Source organism: Antedon bifida, chromosome 5 (assembly GCF_963402885.1).
Source record: "Antedon bifida chromosome 5, ecAntBifi1.1, whole genome shotgun sequence".
Lineage (NCBI taxonomy): Eukaryota > Metazoa > Echinodermata > Crinoidea > Comatulida > Antedonidae > Antedon > Antedon bifida.
The window spans coordinates 3,976,381-3,997,682 of NC_136230.1; the positions used below are offsets into that span (position 1 = coordinate 3,976,381).

Here is a 21,302-nt window from a genome sequence, read left to right on the forward strand (position 1 = left end):
TTACGTTTTTGCTATAAATGTTCATTAATAATATGGACTGTAAATGTTTATAATACCCACTGTATTCCGATTAAAGAAGACACTTTTTTTCATATTTCAAGCAATTATTGAAAAGAATAATTACCATTATCTATGCTTTAATTGTTTAATTTTTCCTTTTCTGTTATTTTATTTACAGTATTGCATTAAAAAATATAGGTTTAAACCTAATAAGGCAGTGGGGACTGGATTTAAAGGTTTCACCTCAAATGTTAGATTTTGCTCAACAGTAAGTATTTTTATACATTGTGTAGCAAACAATAAGTACATCTTACCAATTACATGATAAAAACTAAATGACAGTGCTAGAGATATTAGAAGTGTGTGTCAAAATTGTAGGACATAAATCAGTACCCAGATTAGATTTCATGGGTGGGTGCTATGTTTAAATTAGGCTGGGTGGAAGACCTTAAAATAAGCTTTAGGGTGGGTGGGTGTAATAAGACTTTGAAGATGGGTGTCCCCGCCCACCACCGACAGCACAATTAAATCCATGCAGTGACTGAGATTGGTAACCATGTTCTGAAAATCCATTAATGTAGTTTTACTAATATAAATTTGGAAGGTTCTATGTATAAAGCTGAAAGTATGGCATTTTACTGTTTTGTTCTAATTAATTTATTGTTTGATTTCTTTTCAGTCCAATTGGTATGCCACATGTAGAATCTGTTACAATATATAATACTCACCCTGAAACTGTAGTGAAACTTACATCAATATCTGGAAGTACACCACATTTTCACTGTTCATTTTTTCGAGAAAAGGTAAAGTTCACAAAATGTTATTTGAATACATTAAGTGCGCTGTCATCTTAATAGAGGTATCTCCTGAATAGGGATGTCCCCTGAATAGGGGTGTACTCTGAATAGAGGTGTTCCCTGAACATGGATGTCCCACAAATTTGGTATCCTCTGAATAGAGGTGTCCCCTTTTATAGTGGTGTCCCCTTTTTATAGGGGTGTCCCCTGAATAGTGGTGTCCCCTTTTTATAGGGGTGTCCCCTGAATAGTGGTGTCCCCTTTTTATAGGGGTGTCCCCTGAATAGTGGTGTCCCCTTTTTATAGGGGTGTCCCCTGAATAGTGGTGTCCACTGAACAGGTATGTCCCCATGAATAGTAGTGTCCTCTAAATAGTGGTGTCTCAAAGGAGGGGTTCTAGTATACAAAATGCTTCATATCATTGAACTATCAATGTTAGTTTTACATGGTAAAATTGATGTTCTTACAGGAGGTGGAACCAGGGGGGAATACAACATTTGATGTCGTTTTTTTAGCACGTATGGCAGGAAATGTAGAAAATACAATATTTATTCATACAAATATGGGAATGTTTCCCTATCAAGTAAGTTTATTATGATTATTTATAATTTTTGTGTTTAAATCGCATCAACTCCTTTTGATGTTCCTTTCATTTTGAATATACAGTATGTATATTTGTTTTTATTGTATTGTATTTTAACCTGTACCATGTATATATTTTTGTGATGAATATATTTTAATTGAATTGAATTATTATTATCAATCATTAAATCATTTTGATAATCGACATCACCTTCTTTCACATTGTCATTATGACCATCATCTGCCTAACAAGTAATCTTGTCTGGAAAATGTTGTGTAGACAGTATGTATTTGTTGTTGTTATTGATTTCCACAAATAATACAAATATTTAGTATATAAATGTGGATGGTGGTCAAAATAAGTCTAGAAATAGACTTTTAGGCAGAGACCACCATTAACAAAATAGAAAAAAAAAATTACAAAAAAATGTTGAAAACATGATCCATACACACAGAGCATCTTTGACTAGTGTGTTCACATGGTATATTAGTAGTTCCTACATCTTTCAACGGTATCAATATCCCGTCGTCTGGAAGTCGTGCCGATCGGTCACATCCACAGATGATTAGCCGTTTCTGTTACTGGATAGTATTTCTGTAACATCAGTCGGAATTTCTGTGAAACAAGTTTGGTGTAATGCACCTTTCATCATTGTCCAATTTTAAAGGACACTGAAAGACAAATTTTGCAATTTCACCCTGCTAAAAATGAGGATAAACTTACTATTCCTACTGGATGATTGAACCAATAAGTGACATCAAAACACTTTTCCAAGTCGTCATTCTTCAGGAAATTAAGAAGCCACTACTGTAAAGTGAGACGTTCTGTATATTTTGTCGTCCCAATTAGTATAGTATTAGTATAGACAGAAAGGAAAACGTTAATATAATCTTGGAACTTAATTTTTCTTATAAAGTGCAGATTAAATTGACTGAAAGTATCTAAGATTGGTTTGTGCCACACAGTAGCAGGGGAAATGTCCACCTGCGCTTTTTTGGACCAAAACGAAGAGTTGAAGATTTTGTCTAGACATGCAGTCGTTGAAATTAAACGTGTCAAACACGCACATTATCGTGTACGACAATTGACAGAATCCCGTTGAAAGATAGTTACTTGTATAAAACTATAAATCTAATTTTAACAAATTTCATTGGGTAATTTTTTGGATAGTAAGTGTAGAAGAGTATCAGGGGGAAATAAGCAATAGTAAAAGTAAAAGGAAAAGTTTAATATGGAGTAGCAATGCTTGTTAACTTTATTCCCAATGGGTGATACAACAGCTTTAGTTAGTCCATGTTCTTGACACTGACGGGGATAACATGCATTTGAACTTAATATTATAGTATCTTCAATAAATAAAGCTATTTAGTAGTATATTTATGTGACTTTATACTGGGTTTACCATATTTATTTGAATTGGTTTTTGTGTAAAAACATATGCCAAAAGTCCGTTAACTTTATGTCTTTAGTTGAATGTAAGTTCTCTTTATAGCAGCTGTGGTTTGGCTGAACATGGTAACAACTTTTAACAATCTTAAAATTGCTAAAACCATGGCCTTAAAATGGAGAAAGACCTGAGCACTAAACAACATTTCTAAGCTAATAAATTGTGAATCATTTTCCATATCAAATCGTTGCATATGTTTAATACTTAATATGCCGTCCTTGTATTAAGATTAGGACCACTATCATACATTAATATTTAATCTTTTAATATCAACATATAAAGGATAGCGCTATAGGTCCTTGTAAGATAAGGCTCCTGAACATCCAATCAGATTTTAACATTTACTATAGTAATTATATTAAATTTGTAATATCTACACATGTATACTGTGTAAGGATTAAAATATAATCTCCTGTAGATTTACTAGATTGTGAAAAGGACTTTGGTTTTATTATTTATTTTTATTACTAATTATATACATGTAGGTTTCCTATGTAGCTTGAGCTTGAATTATGCTTTAAGCTAAGCTTGAATCAAATGACTTAAGCTCTGTCTACACTATCCAAACTAGTTTGACCAAAAAAATTGTTATGTGCCCAAATTTGGTAGTGCTATGACCAAATATGATGGTAGTGATATGACATCATCATATCCATATTTGGGCACATTAGATAAAGTTGATAGTGTAGACAGAGCTTTAGGCCTATAACTGCTCATGGCCTTGTTTTGATTTGATGGTTTTTATTACGTAACTTTGGCTACAGATGTTTAGTTGATCTTGGAATAATATGTATCCAATATTCTTTAGAACGATTTAGGACCTGGTTATTTTATTTTCATTCAATATGTTATATGCATTTAGTATAGTTCATCTAGTCACCAATTTGTTTTTTGCTATTTTTGGTGACGAACCGCCTTAGTAAAATGTTTACAACCATGTAGTCATAGTACTGTTTAGGCTTAGTTATTTCAACCCCGGGTAAGTCGGTTTTATGTGCCAATAATTGCTAACTTTGGCGGGTAGGTCATCAACTTCCCCGGGTAAACAGCAACATGCCAAGTCTGAGCCCAATGGCTTCAGGCACTTACATTTTCAGGGAACTTGGCTCTGGACTTGGCAAAACTCATTATTTTTGCAAACCCCAGGTTGAGATACACTAATTTATTGTATTGTGGAAAATCCAAAACATATTTTCCAAAAATAAACCAACTGTAATTTCTATCAACAACTAGAATTAGGTAATAGTAATAGCTAAACTAGATTTTCAGGAAACTTTTGACTGGCATCACAATCAAATATAAACAATGACTACACACAGTTTATGAACGTTTTTAAAAATCCATAGAATTCCAAGGACAATCATTTCTATAAATAGAACCGATGAAATGGTTAACAAATCACATGGCAAAACAAAACATCTAGAAAATAGACTTAATACAGTCAACTCATCCAATACCGGACACCGTTGGGCTGGCCAAATATGTCTGGTTTTCCCGGAAAGTCTGGTATTCGGAGTGTGTTTTTAATGGTAAAAATGAATTTTTTTCCGGATTTTCTGGTTTTCAGAGAGTCCAGTATTGGGATATTTGACTATATATTTTGACATTATTTACAGTATAGTAACTACCGTATTTATCACACAAAGTTTTAGTGTTTTTCTGAAGCTATACACTTATTTTGATAAAATGGTGTACATTTTTATTAATAAATCAAAAATAGCAAATTGAATCAAATCAACAAATCGCAATGTATTTTCACTTTTGGCATGGCAATAGTTTGATGATATACTTAGCATGGGAACTTACTTAACATTGGAATCAGTGAATATTTTGCCATACCACTTACTACTATTAAATTTTACTGTTATATAAATGCTGCCAATGCAAAATTAATCATGTATGAATGCAAAATTAGAGGATTGCTATAATATGTAGGTACATACAGTACAATACCCATAATAAAGACTTTTATTGGTTTGAAATTTTAATTAATATGCTAATGAGTATGCTAATGAGGTTGCTTAGCTTTAATAATGCAAATAACATATACCTGCAGAATATAGTATGGTGGTATGGCCAATTAATTTGAACAAAATTATGGAATTACCAGCAAAAATAACTTGTCAAGGTTTTTTATCTGTTTGAAATAGATATTTATTGTTGCGAACCAACAATAAATACACCGATATCTAATAGGTTACTTTTATTGGTGATTTGGAAGTATGGGAGACCATCCCTACTCTTCAAAGAGTGGAGTGCGCACTGTAGTATTAGCTTAGTACGGCTTAAACACTCCGAAAGAGTATTCATAAGAATTAAACCAGGTCCCAAAAAAGGACTCCCAGTTCAGTGCATATTGATACCAAGTTTAAACAATTTTAATAAATTTGAATATTTACCATTTACCATTGATTATTTGGATATTGCTTTTGAGGATATCCTGAATTGTTGATGTGATCCCTAATAGCTGAGGCCATTTTCTCATCATAACTGTTGTGACAGTATTGTGCTCATTCCTAGTGGGTGTGTGCACTTCAGGAAGTGTCAAAAATGTAATCATCCTTTGTATTCCTTCCTTTCATTGGCTGTCATACATGCCATTGGACATCTATGTTATGACTATAATAAAGATACATTTCTGATTAAACTATACAATGTAATGCTTCAACTATCCTTTTACTGGCGATATAAAGTAAATTTGAAAGCACACATATGAACGGCTCAAGTCGCTCAACACAATAAATGCATCATACGCCATTTTTTTTTGAGATTATTAATAAATGAAAATGTGCTTTAAAACTAAAAATTCTATTCTGGCATTGTCCAAGCATGTAGCTTACACTTTACAGCAGGGAGATGTAAAACTCACTGCTTACAGCTGCCACATGTGGTAGATGTGACACTGTATACAGAATTTACCTATGATACTGGTCACACACATATATACATATGCTACAGTATGTGGAGAAACAGTACAGTACAGAGAATATCTAGTGGCATATTGAATATGAATCTATAGCTTTATCAGGAAGTACAAATTGATAAGGAAAATATCCTATGTATCCGGCTGTTCAAAGTCTGTGAAAACTAAAGGGCTGTATTATGTTCAGTTACCAAAAACTCTGTGCTCCCATTTTGAATTTCATGTTAAAATTATATTACAATAACGACATTTTTTAATTGCATTCAAATGTAATAACATATAGGATTTTATGTAGAAGTTTGAGACAGTCAAGTCTGCAATAAGCAATTTATATGATTATCCCAAACCAGCTTGCTAAATAATTGGTAACTAAAAACGTAGTTACTGCAACAACTGTAGTGGAATAATTTTGACATTGTCCCTTGGTTTCTGAAAGAAATCCAAAACTATGTTGTTTTTTACTTCATTCATACCATCGAGGTACGTACCATGTAATTGTTCAGAAATGAATGCCAACACAGCCGGGAATTTCCCACACAGCAAGTAGTTGTCAACAGCTTGTGGACAAAAAATAGAATATTTCCGGTTTTAAACCCATCATAGACTGTACATTTCTACCATAGTATGTAAACATGAGTATCAATTACTTCTAATTTTAGGTTCCTTTCTACCTACAGTATAGAATATGTTTGTTATTATCCGCATCAGAATCTCGTCCAAATTGAATATTGTCTATTTGCCTCTTTTTGGGAACCATATGGTAGAGAGGGCTTTGAACGAGAGGCATACATCTACAAGTCTCACACTCGCAGATCTTTGCATGAGACTCAATCTTCTTGACCAATGTTTTACAATTTGACAAGTCTGAAGCCACCATCAACCTCAAGCTTGTTATTTTTTGTGTTACACACCAAGGATAGCCCACTCCATAGACTTGTTTCTGGTGGGGTCCTTCTGGTGGTGAAATGGTCAGTGTACCGGGAGACGATGAACTCTGTTTCGAAGAGTGTACTGCGTTCTTTAACATGCACATGAGCCATGTTGTACCCAGGACCAATGGCTTAACATCTCATCTTTCTTTAGAAGCCTGAAATTATGACTATAGATCCAATGAATTTATGATAGAAGGATTACCTACTACTATGTTGCTATGACATGATCATTAGCGAAGAAACATTCAACATGCTCTCCTGAGATAGAATAAGGCAATTAAAATAGCAAATTCAGAATATTTACACTTTTTCACATTTAAATTGTGGATACATACATACAATCATCCCTGTACATTATCAGATCACACAAATTCTTCTCTAGAAAATTTCACAAATCGAATATTAATCTACTGATTTTAAAGATATTGTCACCCTAAAAAATATTTCTGTTTTTCAAATTTGTTATTAAATATGCCATTTTAATGTCACATAATAGTTATTCACTTTGACCAAAAACTGGATCGAAAACAAAAATGGTTAAAATTTTCCGTTTCTTTTGTCTTTTTATAAGTGAAATACTTTTTTTGTTAAAATTGTTTTTTTTTTTACAGAAGTGAATAACTTAGGACTTCAAAATGGCATATTTAAAGTCTGATTTTATTATTTCAAATCTTTTTTATGTTTTTGGGGGACAAAACTTTTTAAATATTATCAATGTTTTTATTTTACAGGTATTTGGAGTAGGAGTTCCGAATCCATACAGGTTAAGACCTTTTCTAGGAGCTAAAGTTCCACTAAATTATACTTACTCACCATTGATAAATATGCACAATCCATATGGTACTGTGTTACAGGTTAGTAGTATTGTCTATTTTGTGCTTTGCTTACCTGGATAAACTGACAATAGCCCTTCTCTCTCTCCTTACCCCAAAACCACCTTTCTGCTTTTCCCGCCCCCTTTTCTCATCTCTCCTTCTCTATACAAAGAGAGGATACATTTACGAAGATAAACTGACAATATCCCTCTCTCTCCTTTATCCCCCACCCACTTTATCCCACTTCCCTCGTCCTCCCTTTCTTCTTATCGTTCCTTTTCTATACAAAGAGAGGATGCAATTACAAAAATAAGTATATACACACAGTTGTTTCTTAGGTACTATTGCATTCTCAGCTTTTTGAGAAAATTTGTTATGCTTGAATATTGCGTGACGAGAAAGCCACTAGAATGTGCTGTTTATAGCTTCTCTGCCCTGCACATTAACACGCTCCCCCCCTCCCCCTACATCCCCAACCGACTCCAGCCAATGTCAGAGCGCCAAATACCAACATGTCCTTGTCTTGTCGATTTACTATTTACTCAAAAAAGTGACTCATTAAATAGAATACTTACAACAATATAATTTTTTATAATAATCTAATAAGTCTGTTTCCAATGAATCATGCCACCTTCAATTTGAATAAATGTTATCTTTTGCTTATAATTTAAAATCTTGTTATTAAAATTGATTGCAGTTATTAATATTATTTCATTCACTTTCGTTTCACTGAATGAGATAATGGCTAAAAATTGTAGAAGCATCAATATTTTGGTAAATTGATATTTCCTCCACTGGCTTCATTCTTAAAAAAATTAAATGAATGGATTATGTTCAGTAGGTTGTCAGATCAGATCTGATATAAAATATTGAGCCTTCAGAATTTTATTTCTTTCAAAATATAATATTTATTGATTTAATATAAAAATCAATAAATTTCCATTATGAGCTTCATATTATGTCATCATTGTTGTGCCATATTATTTTAAGCTCTGTCTACACATGTAGGTAGTTAATAATTATTTTATACCTTCATGGTCTACACCATGTGTGATGTGCCCAAATATGATAGTGATATGCCCAAATATGGTAGTGACATCATCATCATATATACAGGCGCATCACTTTTTTTTTCTTTAGTTTACCTTTTTCTGCCTTACTTTCTGGATAATTGCCAAACTTGGTATAAACAGTAGGCCATAGTTTTGAAATTGAGGTTTGGGGTTTTGGTTTTTACCAATGTCAAATCCTGGAGCTTAAGATATCCTGCAGTATCCAGGAAAATCCTGCATCTAGAAATTACACCAAAAAGCAGTTGTCAAAAAATGTGATGTGCCCAGATATGGACATGATGATTTCATATCACTACCATATATGGCCATATTACTACCATATTTGGGCACATTTTTTGTCAAACTAGTTTGATAGTGTAGACATAGCTTTATTTACTATGGTGTTTGAACCATTAGCCTAATGGTATTGTTTCCAATCAGGAAATTAATCAATTAAAGTTTACCTTGATTTTTGAAATGCATAATGATTCATAGTATTACATCATCTATAATGTCCAGGTGTTTAAATAAAAAAAAATAGATCTATATATCTTATAGTATTATTTTTAAGAAAGGAACTCGTAACAGTCCTTTGATCTTATGTCTGGCTGTGACAAATACCAACAGTACCCTACTATGTACATATTCTCTGTGGTGCACAGTATCTGTTTAAGGGTGTGAAACGGATCGTGTTGCAGCCACAGATAAACCCTTTGATATCCGGAGCTCAGCATCCTGTTGTTAGATTGCCTTGAATATTATAAAGATACTGTATCATGTCATTTTATTTTTTGGGTGGTTTTTTTTTGCAGGTAACAGAAATATATTCAAGCGGAGGTGACTTGCACCTGGAGTTACCGACAGGTTCGCAGGAAACGTCTGATAACCTGTGGGTAAGTAATAATCAAATTTACTTTTGTTAAGCTCTGTGTACACTATCAAACTTTATGTGACAAAAAAATGTGATGTGCCCATATATGGACACGATGATCTCATATCACTACCATATTTGGGCACATCACAATTTTTTGTCACATAAAGTTTGATAGTGTAGACAGAGCTTTAGAATCTAAGCAGGAAATGTAATTGGGCCTAATCATGCAATAAATAGTGAAAACAAAATAATGGTTAAATGTATTCTTGTTTTATTGTTCCACCTACACACAAAGTAAGGGGTTTCCCCCCTTGGGTTTTGCAATTTGTTTGTTTCCTTATATAGTAAACTTGATCTTTGATCTTTGAAATATTTACTATTTTTCCAGAGCATAAACAAAAGTCAAACATTTATATGAAATGCAATCACCATAACGTTGTCGCTCCAAGGGCCTATTTAAAATTCTTTGAGTAGCTACAGTACAACCATAGCATGTAGGTAGTTTCAGGGCTATAAATTTCCTTTTTTATCACTATCGAAATTGAGCCACCCAACTGTAGACTGTAACAAACATGCCAAATTGGTTGTAATTAATTAATTCTACAAAAAGTTGAATGTACATTAATAAGGTTTATCGCAAATAGCTTGATTATTTCGCGAGGAACGTCATTGCACAATGCATGATGGGAAGGGTTTGGGAGCAATAGCGCCACCGTATAAAAAAACTTTGTATACTAGTGGTGGCGCTATTGCTCCAATTCCTTCCCATCATGCATTGCTCACGCTATTTGCAATAAACCTTATTGGCAGATGAGGCCTCAAGTACCTCCGTTATCTCTAAAAAGGAACCGTTTTTCCATTGAAACATAAGCTGCTATTAAATTTTCAATACAAAATTATGATAGATCTAGAAAAGTCACTATGAATATATGATGAATTTTGATCCCTTAGTTTGGTAGCGTTTTTCCGAAGTAGTATGAGTTTCTATAGCTAGGTCTAGTAATTAATTGAACCAGGGTATAGACCAAATATTATTTTTGTTCATTCATTCATTTCATAAGTGAAAAATTACTTCCATTTATTGTCATTTACATATAAAATATACATACAAATTATGTTTGCTCTGAGATATACAAAAACAGATAATGAAAAACTAACAAAAACAATTACAAAGTGTCGGATCACTCTCGTATGGTATACTGACAAGCATTCAGCGCCTGATGTTTGTTTTTCCATATATGATGTTATTGTATGAACAATAATCTTTTATGCCTTATCCTATTTTACATTGGTAATTAACTAATAATTAACAATAATATGGCTTAGTAATTAATTGTCAAGAGGTCAAACAAGTATTTTGAATTATTGATAACCATGGCAATACACCGAGTGAGAAGTAAATTAATGGGTTTTGGCATGACGTCAATTGATGCCACGACGCGACTTAATGGCACGTTATTCTCCATGGCAACACAACTATATTATTATTGGACTCTTTATATAAAGCAGTTTGTGATATTTAAAGAAAATTATTTTTTCTGTGTATTATGAGAGACTTAATATTAATAGAGCAGTCTATCAGTCTTCATTGTTATATTTACAATGTTGTTATTAAAATAATATAGATATTATCTCATGTTATAATTATAGGCATAATGTGCTATGCTGACTATAAAAAACCATGTCTAGATTCTAGACTGCATTTCGACTTAATATTAGAAAACGTTAAATATTTTTGACACATTTGGTGTGTATATTACTTCAGCTCCAGACAAAAATCGCTACATCGACTCGTGGACTAACAACATAAAAAAGACAATTTAACTACAGACTTGGTTGGAGAAAGTCTAATGGGCCCTGTTAATTGAGAATTGTAAATGAGTATTGTAAAAAACATTTGTGTTAGAAACCATTTTTAAGATGGTTTTTAAAAAGACATACACACTTATCAACAGTTTCAAAAGAATGGAAAAAATGAACTGAACTCAATAAGCCAGTATGTAAAAACCTGTGGATTAATTTTAATTATTTTAAAGGTTATGAACAGTGCACACTAGGCTTGTAAGTTTATTTTAGAATGTCATTGTTGCATATAATGTATACAAAATATCAAAACATGAATGAATGAATATAAGTGGTGTTACATGTAAACCACAAAAGAGAACAAAAAAATTAAGGGAAAAATATTACCATTTTTTTTTTACGTTTTCATTACCAAATATGAGTATGTTTTCACATGAAATAATCGTAACGCTTTATATTTTTAGGAAATTCCGCCATACCAAACACGGTCTGTTATGCGTGCAAGTTTCGTCGGTAGAACTGAAAGTAACCATACAGCATTTATCCGAATTAGAGCTAATCATACGGTTGAAGATAATGATTTTCTTATGTTACCTGTCGAGGTGGAAGTCTCAGCAGGTGAGATAACTCATTTGTTATTATGCAGCAATGCTTTTAATTATGCGGATCATAATAATTTGCATTAATACTTGCTACAAAATATATATTTTTTTTTATAGTAATTATTGTAAGAATCGTGTTTTACAACAATTTTTTTTGTAATTTTAAGGGAGCACTCAAAAATTTATTATTATATTTTATATCTTATTATTATTATATATATTTTTTTTCAGCAGGTGAGATAACTCCTTTGTTATTATGCGGATCATAATAATTTTCAAAATCATATTTATTTAATGTTAATGATAAAAATCAGCTTTATTATACAATTATTTTTTATAGTAATAATTGTAAGAATCAATTTATTTTGTAATTTTTTTAGAGAAATTTCTGATTTATTCTACTGCAGTTTACTTCAGTAATTACACCAAACAATCATTTAGAAAGCTTTTTGCGGGTAATATACACATTGTTTATTGCAGTGACTGCTTTATAAACCTCTATGTTGAAATTAACTAAAATCATACATTATTGGGGTTTAAAAATGTAGTTACTGCAGTAACAGCAGTAGAATAATTTTGACATGATCTCTTAAGCTCTGTCTACACTATCATTGCATCAAACTTTATGTGACAAAAAAATGTGCCCATATATGGACATCATGATGTCATATCACTACCATATTTGGACATATCACTACCATATTTGGACACATCACACTTTTTTTGTCAAACTAGTTTGATAGTGTAGACAGAGCTTAAAATACTAGAGAAAAAAAATAAAATCTAGTCAAATGTTATATAGTTCAACTGAACGTTTTGCACTTACATGTCCCCATTGATTACACATTTGTGTTATGAATATTTTTTGTGGAATATAGTACATTCATATTACAGGACAATGTTATTATGCAAATAATATATTTTCCATATTTATACACTGTTGATGATACAATAATACTTAGGAAAACATTAAATTTATATAATAATATTTTGTTATGGCTGCTAAATATGGCTATTTTTATTTTCAGCTCCTGGTATTTATTCGGCTTTAGAAATGTTAGATTTTGGAACTCTAAGATCATTGGATGAGCCACGTGTAATACCTTTATATCTCCTTAATACCAGTCCCAAAACTGTTCAAATTGTGGTAAGTTTGTTATGCACTAGATAAGACCTAAATTTAATAGAAAAATTGCGGTTTTTCCAAGAAAATTAGAAATATCTACCACTCTAGGTGTCTTCAATTCCATTTCAATTCAAAAGATTTTTATTTTCATCCAAAAACCAATAATGAGAAATGGAGATTTTTTTAAATAATGACTTATTACTAGTGTTTAACATAAATTATGCCTGGTTGTCTAGTACTTTTTATCATTCTCACAGATTTTCTCCTTCACTGTAAATTGATAATTATATTTATTAAATTAAATTTCCAGCACATCAATTGGTGGTTTGGTGTTTATGCCTTTCATATTTATTTAGTCCATATATTTTCACCTATTAATTTAACATTCATTTGCGCCATAAAATAATTTAATTTTCCTTTTCAGAGCATCTCATTAATGCGAGCAAATGAAGCAGTATCGGTTGATTTTAAGCCCATGGGCTTAAAACCATCAGATAAACACATGAAAGTAGCTTCACTTACATTCCAACCATTGAAAGCCAATAAGTCTCGTTGTTGGACAGGAAAAATTATAGTAAAAACAAAGGATAAAAATCAAAAATTAGTTCTGCCTTATCAAGCATTGGTTTTACCAGGGTATGTTATTTTTGTTGTTTTTTAACTCTACTAAAGGCCAATTTACACAGACGAGCAGTAACGGTAATAAAAATATAGAATCTATGTTATTCCTTAATATGACCATACACACAACACAGAGTGGATGGGCGGACAGGATAGATACAGATTCTACGTGGGACAAGCTATGCGGTTGTCCACTTAGCATTACCGCTCATCTGTGTAAATTGGCCTTAATTTTAAAAATATTAATCTAAATTAGAAATTTAATTAGGGTGACATTCAATATAGGCCAAGGTATCTATTTAATTTGTAATTTAAGAATTTCTTAAAATTCAGTATTTGTAAAACCCTTATTAAGAGCACACATTGGGACCAAAGAATGTGTCCCTTGAATAGAGGTTGCCCTCAATTTTAAAACATATATTGCCCCTCGATCATTTTCTCATGAAGTGTCCACTTAATAGATGCATCCCAAAGGAGGGGTTCTATTTTCGTCCAAAGTCTACTAATACAATAACATCCAAAACAGAAGAGTTTAAATCTATGTCAAGTTTTTTTTTAAATTTGCGGTGTTGCTGAAGTCTTTTTGTCTTTAAATATCACTGATTGATATGAAGATTTACTACCAATTATAGGCCATCTTCAAGTTCAATGAACTAGTTGGTAGTTGCAAAAACTGCTATAAACATCATTAAAATGCTGGATTGGTATGAAGATTGACTGCCAATTAGAGAATACCTCATAATATGATGAACACACAATATAGCTAATATACTTCTAAAGATCTGTCTACACTATCAAACTAGTTTAGATGTGCCCAAATATGGTAGTGATGTGCCCAAATACGGTAGTGATGTGGCCAAATATGGTAGTGATGTGCCCAAATATGGTAGTGATATAACATCATCATGTCCATATATGAGTACATCACATTTTTGTGTCACATAAAGTTTGATAGTGTAGACAGAGCCTTAGGAAGCATAAAGCAAAAGTACAGTGCAAAAATAAAACAAGCAAGGTTTCCCCTTATTAATACTGAATAGGACTCAATGTTAAAACATGTTTACGCTAGTTTCAAAATAATGTGTTCCCTCAGTAGGGGTGTCCTCTGAATAAAGATGTCCCGAAGGAGGGTCTCTACTGTGTTTCAATACTTTGTGGTTCATTTATCATACAGACTGCCGTTTACTTGAGTTTTTTCGGCCATGTTAGTCTATCCTAAAAAGTGTCCCTCGTCTAATGTTATATTTTTTTGTAAAATTTTTTTTTTTTTTTATCAATAATATGTAAAAGAATACTGAACCCAGTCCAAAATATTGTCCTTATTAATTAGAAGTATACCTTTTTGTAACTAATTTGAAAATTAAATTGAATTTTTTTCATTAATATGATTAATGAATTGGATTATTGAATCTATAAAAACTAAATATTCTAAATTCTCCGAGGCTATTATACTGTAACACTATTCACAACAACACACAATTTAATACCATAAAAGGAGTACAGAAATACAGGAAAACTGTATTAAAAAGTGTGTGTTTTTTTTATGCGGAAGTAAAACTGAAGTTTACATCCAGGGTAGCTCAACAGGAAATTAAGTATTAATACACATTTCTTGGTATCATTAGTGGTTTTAATGCACTATTTGATACACTATTATAACTAAACCATGCATGCAACAAAGGAATAAAATGTAACTACCTTGTTATATAAATATGTATAAAGGTATAGGTATTTACCATCTAATCTCGTAATTCGCACCATTGGTTTGATAAAAAGAATTTGTTACAGGAATATGTATAAAAATATGTTTAGAATGAGCATATATATTTTTTCAAATTCAAAGAGATTTTTTTATGTCTAAAAGTTAAAAAGACAATACATGATGTAGGCGATCAAATAAATATTTTAAAATTATATTTAAAATATTTGTTACAGTCACCTAAAACTGACTCCCAGAAACAGGAAACTATTCTTTAAATATAATATTGTTTTCAAATCTAATTTTGCTGATACTGTATGTTATGTATCAAGTATTAACCTCATTCCCATCCTTTGTCTGGTTAATATTTACAATTAATATGTTTATGCAACAATCAATTAAGTGTGTTTAGCAGAAATATTAAAGATAAAACAGTATTTTATCACCATCTCAATTATTGCGCCGTTTTATCTCATGCATTGCACCATTTTCGATTAGACAAGCCACTAGTTAGCTCGTTTAAACAAATTCAGATTCGGTTTCTAAAAATTGTTTTCGGTTTACAGTCTACAACAGGAAGTGTGTGTAAGTAAATACTGGCTCAAGTCCAAGTTAAAAGACTTTTAATGAATTTCAATGACATTCCTTTCATCTATTGTATTGAATGAAAAAGCCATTATAACACAATATATTTGTATAAATCAACCATCAAAGATAGTATCAATATTTTCTTTAAAACGTTATCTATTTGTCATTTCTGTCGAAACAAGGAACGTAAGGATAATATAGTAGAACCCTGGGGAGACCTCCAGGACTCAGCAAAGTGTCCCTTGAATATCGGTTGGTAGTATAAAAATAATAGTATAATATATAAATTTTGTCCATCATTCATATCACAGGAAAGTGTGGGGGTGGGAGAGGGGGAGATGGGGGTGGGAGGGGGGGGGAGATGGGGGTGGAAGGAAAGGGTGTGTGGTGTATCCCAAAGAAAGAATTATACTGTATTGTTATTATGTTTTAATTTACTTTACTATACTATTTACAGTTATTGATATTAATATTCTTACTATAGATATTAAGGCACCTTTTATGCATTGTACAAAACTTTCAAGAAGTACCAATGTCAAAGACCAAAATATGTAAAATATTAAAATATTAATGTTGTGCTTCACATAGTCTGAAATACACTTTTAATTGGAGTCTTATGTATTTTCCCAAATTATACTCTTATCATTACATCTTTCTTAGCACCTCGATGTGATGCTATGATATTCAATGAATTCAATCAAATAATCACCACAATGTATATGAACAAAATGTTGTACTATATGCACCATTACGCTTGTTATTCATTAATATTAGTATTCCATAATGCCTCGTAATAATATTTCTTTCTTATTCAATCTTTCAGTACTTTAGGATACAACAAAAATAGTACTTTATTTCACCTGGGGATGAATAAAGAAAGTGTGGTACGAGAACTGCCACTCACAAACCTATTTAATTTTACGCTGGTGGTAAACGAGATAAGCGTGGCCCCAGAAGCACAGGGTATATTTAAAGTGAGTATAGTATTACCGTATTCTTAACATTCCAGTCGTCACCTATCTAGCCATGTTTATCCAACCTTTGCCTGGTAATAATGTGTATAACAAATTGAGATGCAACGTTACAAATCGCAAATAGGAGGTTTTATTACTCGGGGATTGAGCGTGTTTTGATAATGAAACTATTACATTATCACAGAACATCGTAATGTGGTGTTATGTACATATTTCAATTTCATAGAAGTACACTTTACAATATATATATATTGCAATAATATGTAAATGATGAAAAATGTTTATGATTCATCAAGGAACCATTTCAAAATCAAATGAATATAAAAATAATGAATGTTTATGAGTTGGATGGTGAGAATATTTCATGAAGATCGACTGCTGAGCTTCAACTCGTGAAATATTCTCTCCGTTCAACTCATGAAATATTCTCTCTATTCAACTCATGAAATATTCTCTCCATTCAACACATGAAATATGCTCTCCGTTCAACTCATGAAATATTCTCTCCATTCAACTCATGAAATATTCTCTCCATTCAACTCATGAAATATTCTCTCTTTTTGTTATTTTCAAGATTGAAAATTTTAATGAAACAATATCAATTCCACCACAATTGATGGACACGTCGGTTAGTCTACGTTTTCTTCCGGAAGCATCAGACAAACCCATGTCATCAATATTGCGGCTTAGTACCAATGCATCGGTCTTTACAGCTCCGGTTATTAGCTATTCTGGTAAACTTAAGGTGAGAAGACTTTTACAACATTATTTAAGTTAGCACGTTATCAGTAATATTCTAATATGCCCATTTTCACATTGAATCGAAGCACAGATAACCGTTTTAAAATTATAATTACACTAATATTAAATTATTATTTCTTACAGTATCTTATAAATGGAAAGCAGGAATCACAAATTAACTTTGGGTCGTTAAGCCTCGAAGAAGAGAGGTCTATACAGGTCACAATTATTAACGATAATCCTGTGGAAGTAAGTATAGTAGTAGTAGGATTCTAATGTTAGCATGTAGTTGTTATATCGTTGTGAGTCATATGTGTGTTTCAAAAAGTGCTCCATACAAAGTACAAAAACCTTAGATTTATTAGTAATGTCTCTTGCTTGTCACAAAGAACAATAAAAAAACACCATAAATATAAAATGATCGCACGATAAAATATCATAAAAAGGAGTTAAAAACTGACAGTATTACATAACAAGAGGATAAAATACAAATGCAGCATTAATATTAAAATTTCATAAAAAGGATAAAACATTGACAAATAGTAAAATATCATAATTGAGTAAAATCAATTAAATAATTAAAATCATTAATGAGCAAAAATGGATAAAACAACATAGGTGAAGTATTCTTCTGTTTTTAAAACAAATTCTTTATCAATGTCTCTATTTTAATTATCAATTTTATTCAAAATAAGACTAATATAATTTTATAGCCCTTAATATTTTCAATGATATTATGTTTATTTTGTTTCACCTTTTAAAGCCATTTGGCCCCTGGAAGTTTCATTCCACTTAAACATTAGTTGATCAAACACAAGCCTAGCCAATTAATAAGCCATTAGGATTATTGATCGTAGCATGCGCTACAGAGAATGTAAACTGCATAAAATTAAGATTTATTATTAGAGGAGCAGAAAATAAATATTGGATATTGACATTATTAATTATCCTAATAAATTACTTCCTATTCTTAGGTATTTACATTTGAAAAAGAATATGTATGCATATGACTATTTATTTTGTTTCTCACTAGCCCAATAATTAGCCAATTGGGCTACTTAGATGTACCATTTACTAACAAACATACACATTTTTCTGTTTATAAATTATCATTATCGTGTTGATTTGGGTTTTTTGGGGAGTGGGGGGGGGGGGGGGCGGGTCAAGTGCACCAGACTGTAGGAACTGATACTTTTTTTTACTTGTCCATTGTTGATAAATCTATGCTTACTTGCCCAGAGTGATAATTACTGGACTAGTCCTAATTGATTAATTAATGGTAGTAATGATATCTGTGATATGTTTTAAAAATGTAATTTTTTTTGTAATTCTTTGTTATTTTCGTCTTAGGTTGTGATTGATTATTTAAATGGCAGTCTACCAGATTGTGCAGTTACTTTACAACTACTTGGCATAGCTGAAGGAGACCCAGCAATTCCACAATTAGCTGACCAAACATCAACAGACAAGGTTTATCCAGTATGTATTATGATTAGTGTCATTTTATGGTATGAAGTGGAGTTATAGTTTGGGTTGTGATGTCAAGCTGCAAATCCCAAGGTCATAGGTTAAAATCCTGTTATAAAGATGTCAAGATTGTTTTCTTACAAAAAACACTTTGTTCAGTGCCCTCTTTGTGTATATGATAAATAAGAGGATTTGTAAATAGAAAAGCCCATTTAGTCTAATTGGGAAACTTGTTCATTTTTGTGCGTGTTTGTATAATAATTTATTAAATAACTCTTTAAAAAGTATTACTGTAAAGCTGTGTCTACACTATCAAACTAGTTCGACAAAAAAGTGTGCCCAAATATGGTAGTGATATGACATCATCATGTCCATATATGGGCGCATCACATTTTTTTGTCACATACTATTTGATAGTGTAGACAGAGCTTAAGTCTCTATATTATATTGGAGGAATATTTGATGTGCATACAATGTTCATTTCTATACATCATTATAAATGACCACATTATTTGTTTCAGGTTGTTCTACCTCCAAATCACTACGCAGTCTTTCAAGTCTCGGTTGTAGCATCATCAGATGAAGGGACATTTGTTAGCGCCCTCCATGTTCGTACAAAATACCAAACTCTTGCAATCGCCATGGTGATTACAACACTAGAAGGCTGTTTATTTTTATCTCCCGAGAGCATTCAATTAAAACCATCTTTTCCTGTAAGTAGAACAACTGTTATATGTTTACTGCAGTAATAGTCTTAATGCAGTAATATGATAAGTTAGGTGTGCAGTTCAAAAGTTAGTTTATCACATTTCGGTTGTTAAGCTCTGTCTACACTATCAAACTTTGTGACAAAAAATGTGATGTGCCCATATATGGACATGATGATGTCATATCACTACCACATTTGGGCTTATGACTACCATAGTTGGGCACATCACACCTTTTATAGTGTAGACAGAGCTTTGTTCTACTTTATTCAAAATGCAAGCATTTAATCAATATTCATCAATATAGTTTGCTGGTTTTTAGTATTACTGTACAGAGGCGATGCTGAAAGCAACAGTACAAAAACTTTAATTAATTGATTAATAATTTAATATTTATTATTAGTAATTTAAATATTCCTGCTTTTAAATTATATGAAGTGAAAAAAAATTCTTGGCATGAATAATTTTTGGCAAGGAAGTACGTACGGTTAATTCAAATTAACAATATTTCATTTTCTTTTTTTTTAAATTTGAAATCATAATGTATTTGGGTGATAGGTCTTAAGCTCTGTCTACACTATCAAACTTTATGTGACAAAAAAATGTGATGTACCTATGTATGGACACGATGATGTCATATCACTACCATATTTAAGCATATCACTACCATTTTTGGGCACACTTTTTTGATTTGATTGTGTAGACAGAGCTTTGCAGTAGTGAACCGTAGACATGATTTGAACGAGGACTCTTGAATTAGTAAGCAAACCACCAAGTTACAGTGTCATATTTTATTATTTCTTGCAGGGACTAGTTGTTTCACAAACTATTTATGTAACAAATAATTTTGGACAATCGATGCATTTAGAAAGTATTGAACCAGATCCTGCGGATGCAAGGTTTTATCATAGACTGCCTAAAAAAGTAGATAAAGTCACCATTCCTGGTTATGCCAAGGCTAAGGTAAGACCGCATGACAACTTTTTTTTCATTTTTTTATTTTTCTTTTATTTGGTGTCATTACGCAGCTGGTTTTACCACAATGAATTGCTTCCATTCCAACCAGCAGTAAAAATAATGTATAAAAATTGGCAATTTTTTGTAAAAATTCATGTACTAAGTATTATATAGTACATACATTTTTTTCTTAAAAAATTACCAAAATAAATAAAATAAACACTTAGTCTACTTTAGTCTGTAGACTTGGCCTAGCCATTAAAAACAAGAGCAATCATATTATATATTTTGTCAGGTTGATTGAGTACTTTAATTTGACAATTTTTTATATAAATTTGAATATCTTACATTAAAACTCTGTCTACACTACAAACTTTATGTGACAAAACAAATGTGATGTTCCCATACTGTATATGGATATGATCATGTCATATCACTACCTGTATTTAAGGATATCACTACCATTTTTTTTGTCAAACTAGTTTGATAGTGTAGACAGGGCTTTAGGATTAGGTACCTTGTCTAAAATTGATTTCTAAATTGAGAGATTATAGCAATTCATATTTGTCTGGATTTCCTACAGTTTGAGGATTT

The 21,302-nt window shown here is 31.8% G+C and overlaps 1 protein-coding gene across 1 annotated transcript in view; it reads left to right on the forward strand.

Moving 5' to 3' along the window:
• The first annotated feature begins 161 nt into the window (after positions 1 to 161).
• Positions 162 to 21,302, forward strand: part of LOC144843168 (transmembrane protein 131-like) — a 32,407-nt gene continuing 11,266 nt past the window's right edge. The window contains exons 1-14 of the mRNA XM_078699900.1: positions 162 to 268; positions 680 to 803; positions 1,267 to 1,380; positions 7,414 to 7,536; positions 9,362 to 9,442; positions 11,691 to 11,844; positions 12,857 to 12,975; positions 13,379 to 13,590; positions 16,686 to 16,836; positions 17,411 to 17,581; positions 17,722 to 17,826; positions 18,928 to 19,056; positions 19,566 to 19,757; positions 20,559 to 20,714. Coding sequence (XP_078556026.1) covers positions 249 to 268; positions 680 to 803; positions 1,267 to 1,380; positions 7,414 to 7,536; positions 9,362 to 9,442; positions 11,691 to 11,844; positions 12,857 to 12,975; positions 13,379 to 13,590; positions 16,686 to 16,836; positions 17,411 to 17,581; positions 17,722 to 17,826; positions 18,928 to 19,056; positions 19,566 to 19,757; positions 20,559 to 20,714 — 1,851 coding nt within the window. The 5' untranslated portion in view covers positions 162 to 248. The remainder of the gene's footprint in view (positions 269 to 679; positions 804 to 1,266; positions 1,381 to 7,413; positions 7,537 to 9,361; positions 9,443 to 11,690; positions 11,845 to 12,856; positions 12,976 to 13,378; positions 13,591 to 16,685; positions 16,837 to 17,410; positions 17,582 to 17,721; positions 17,827 to 18,927; positions 19,057 to 19,565; positions 19,758 to 20,558; positions 20,715 to 21,302) is intronic.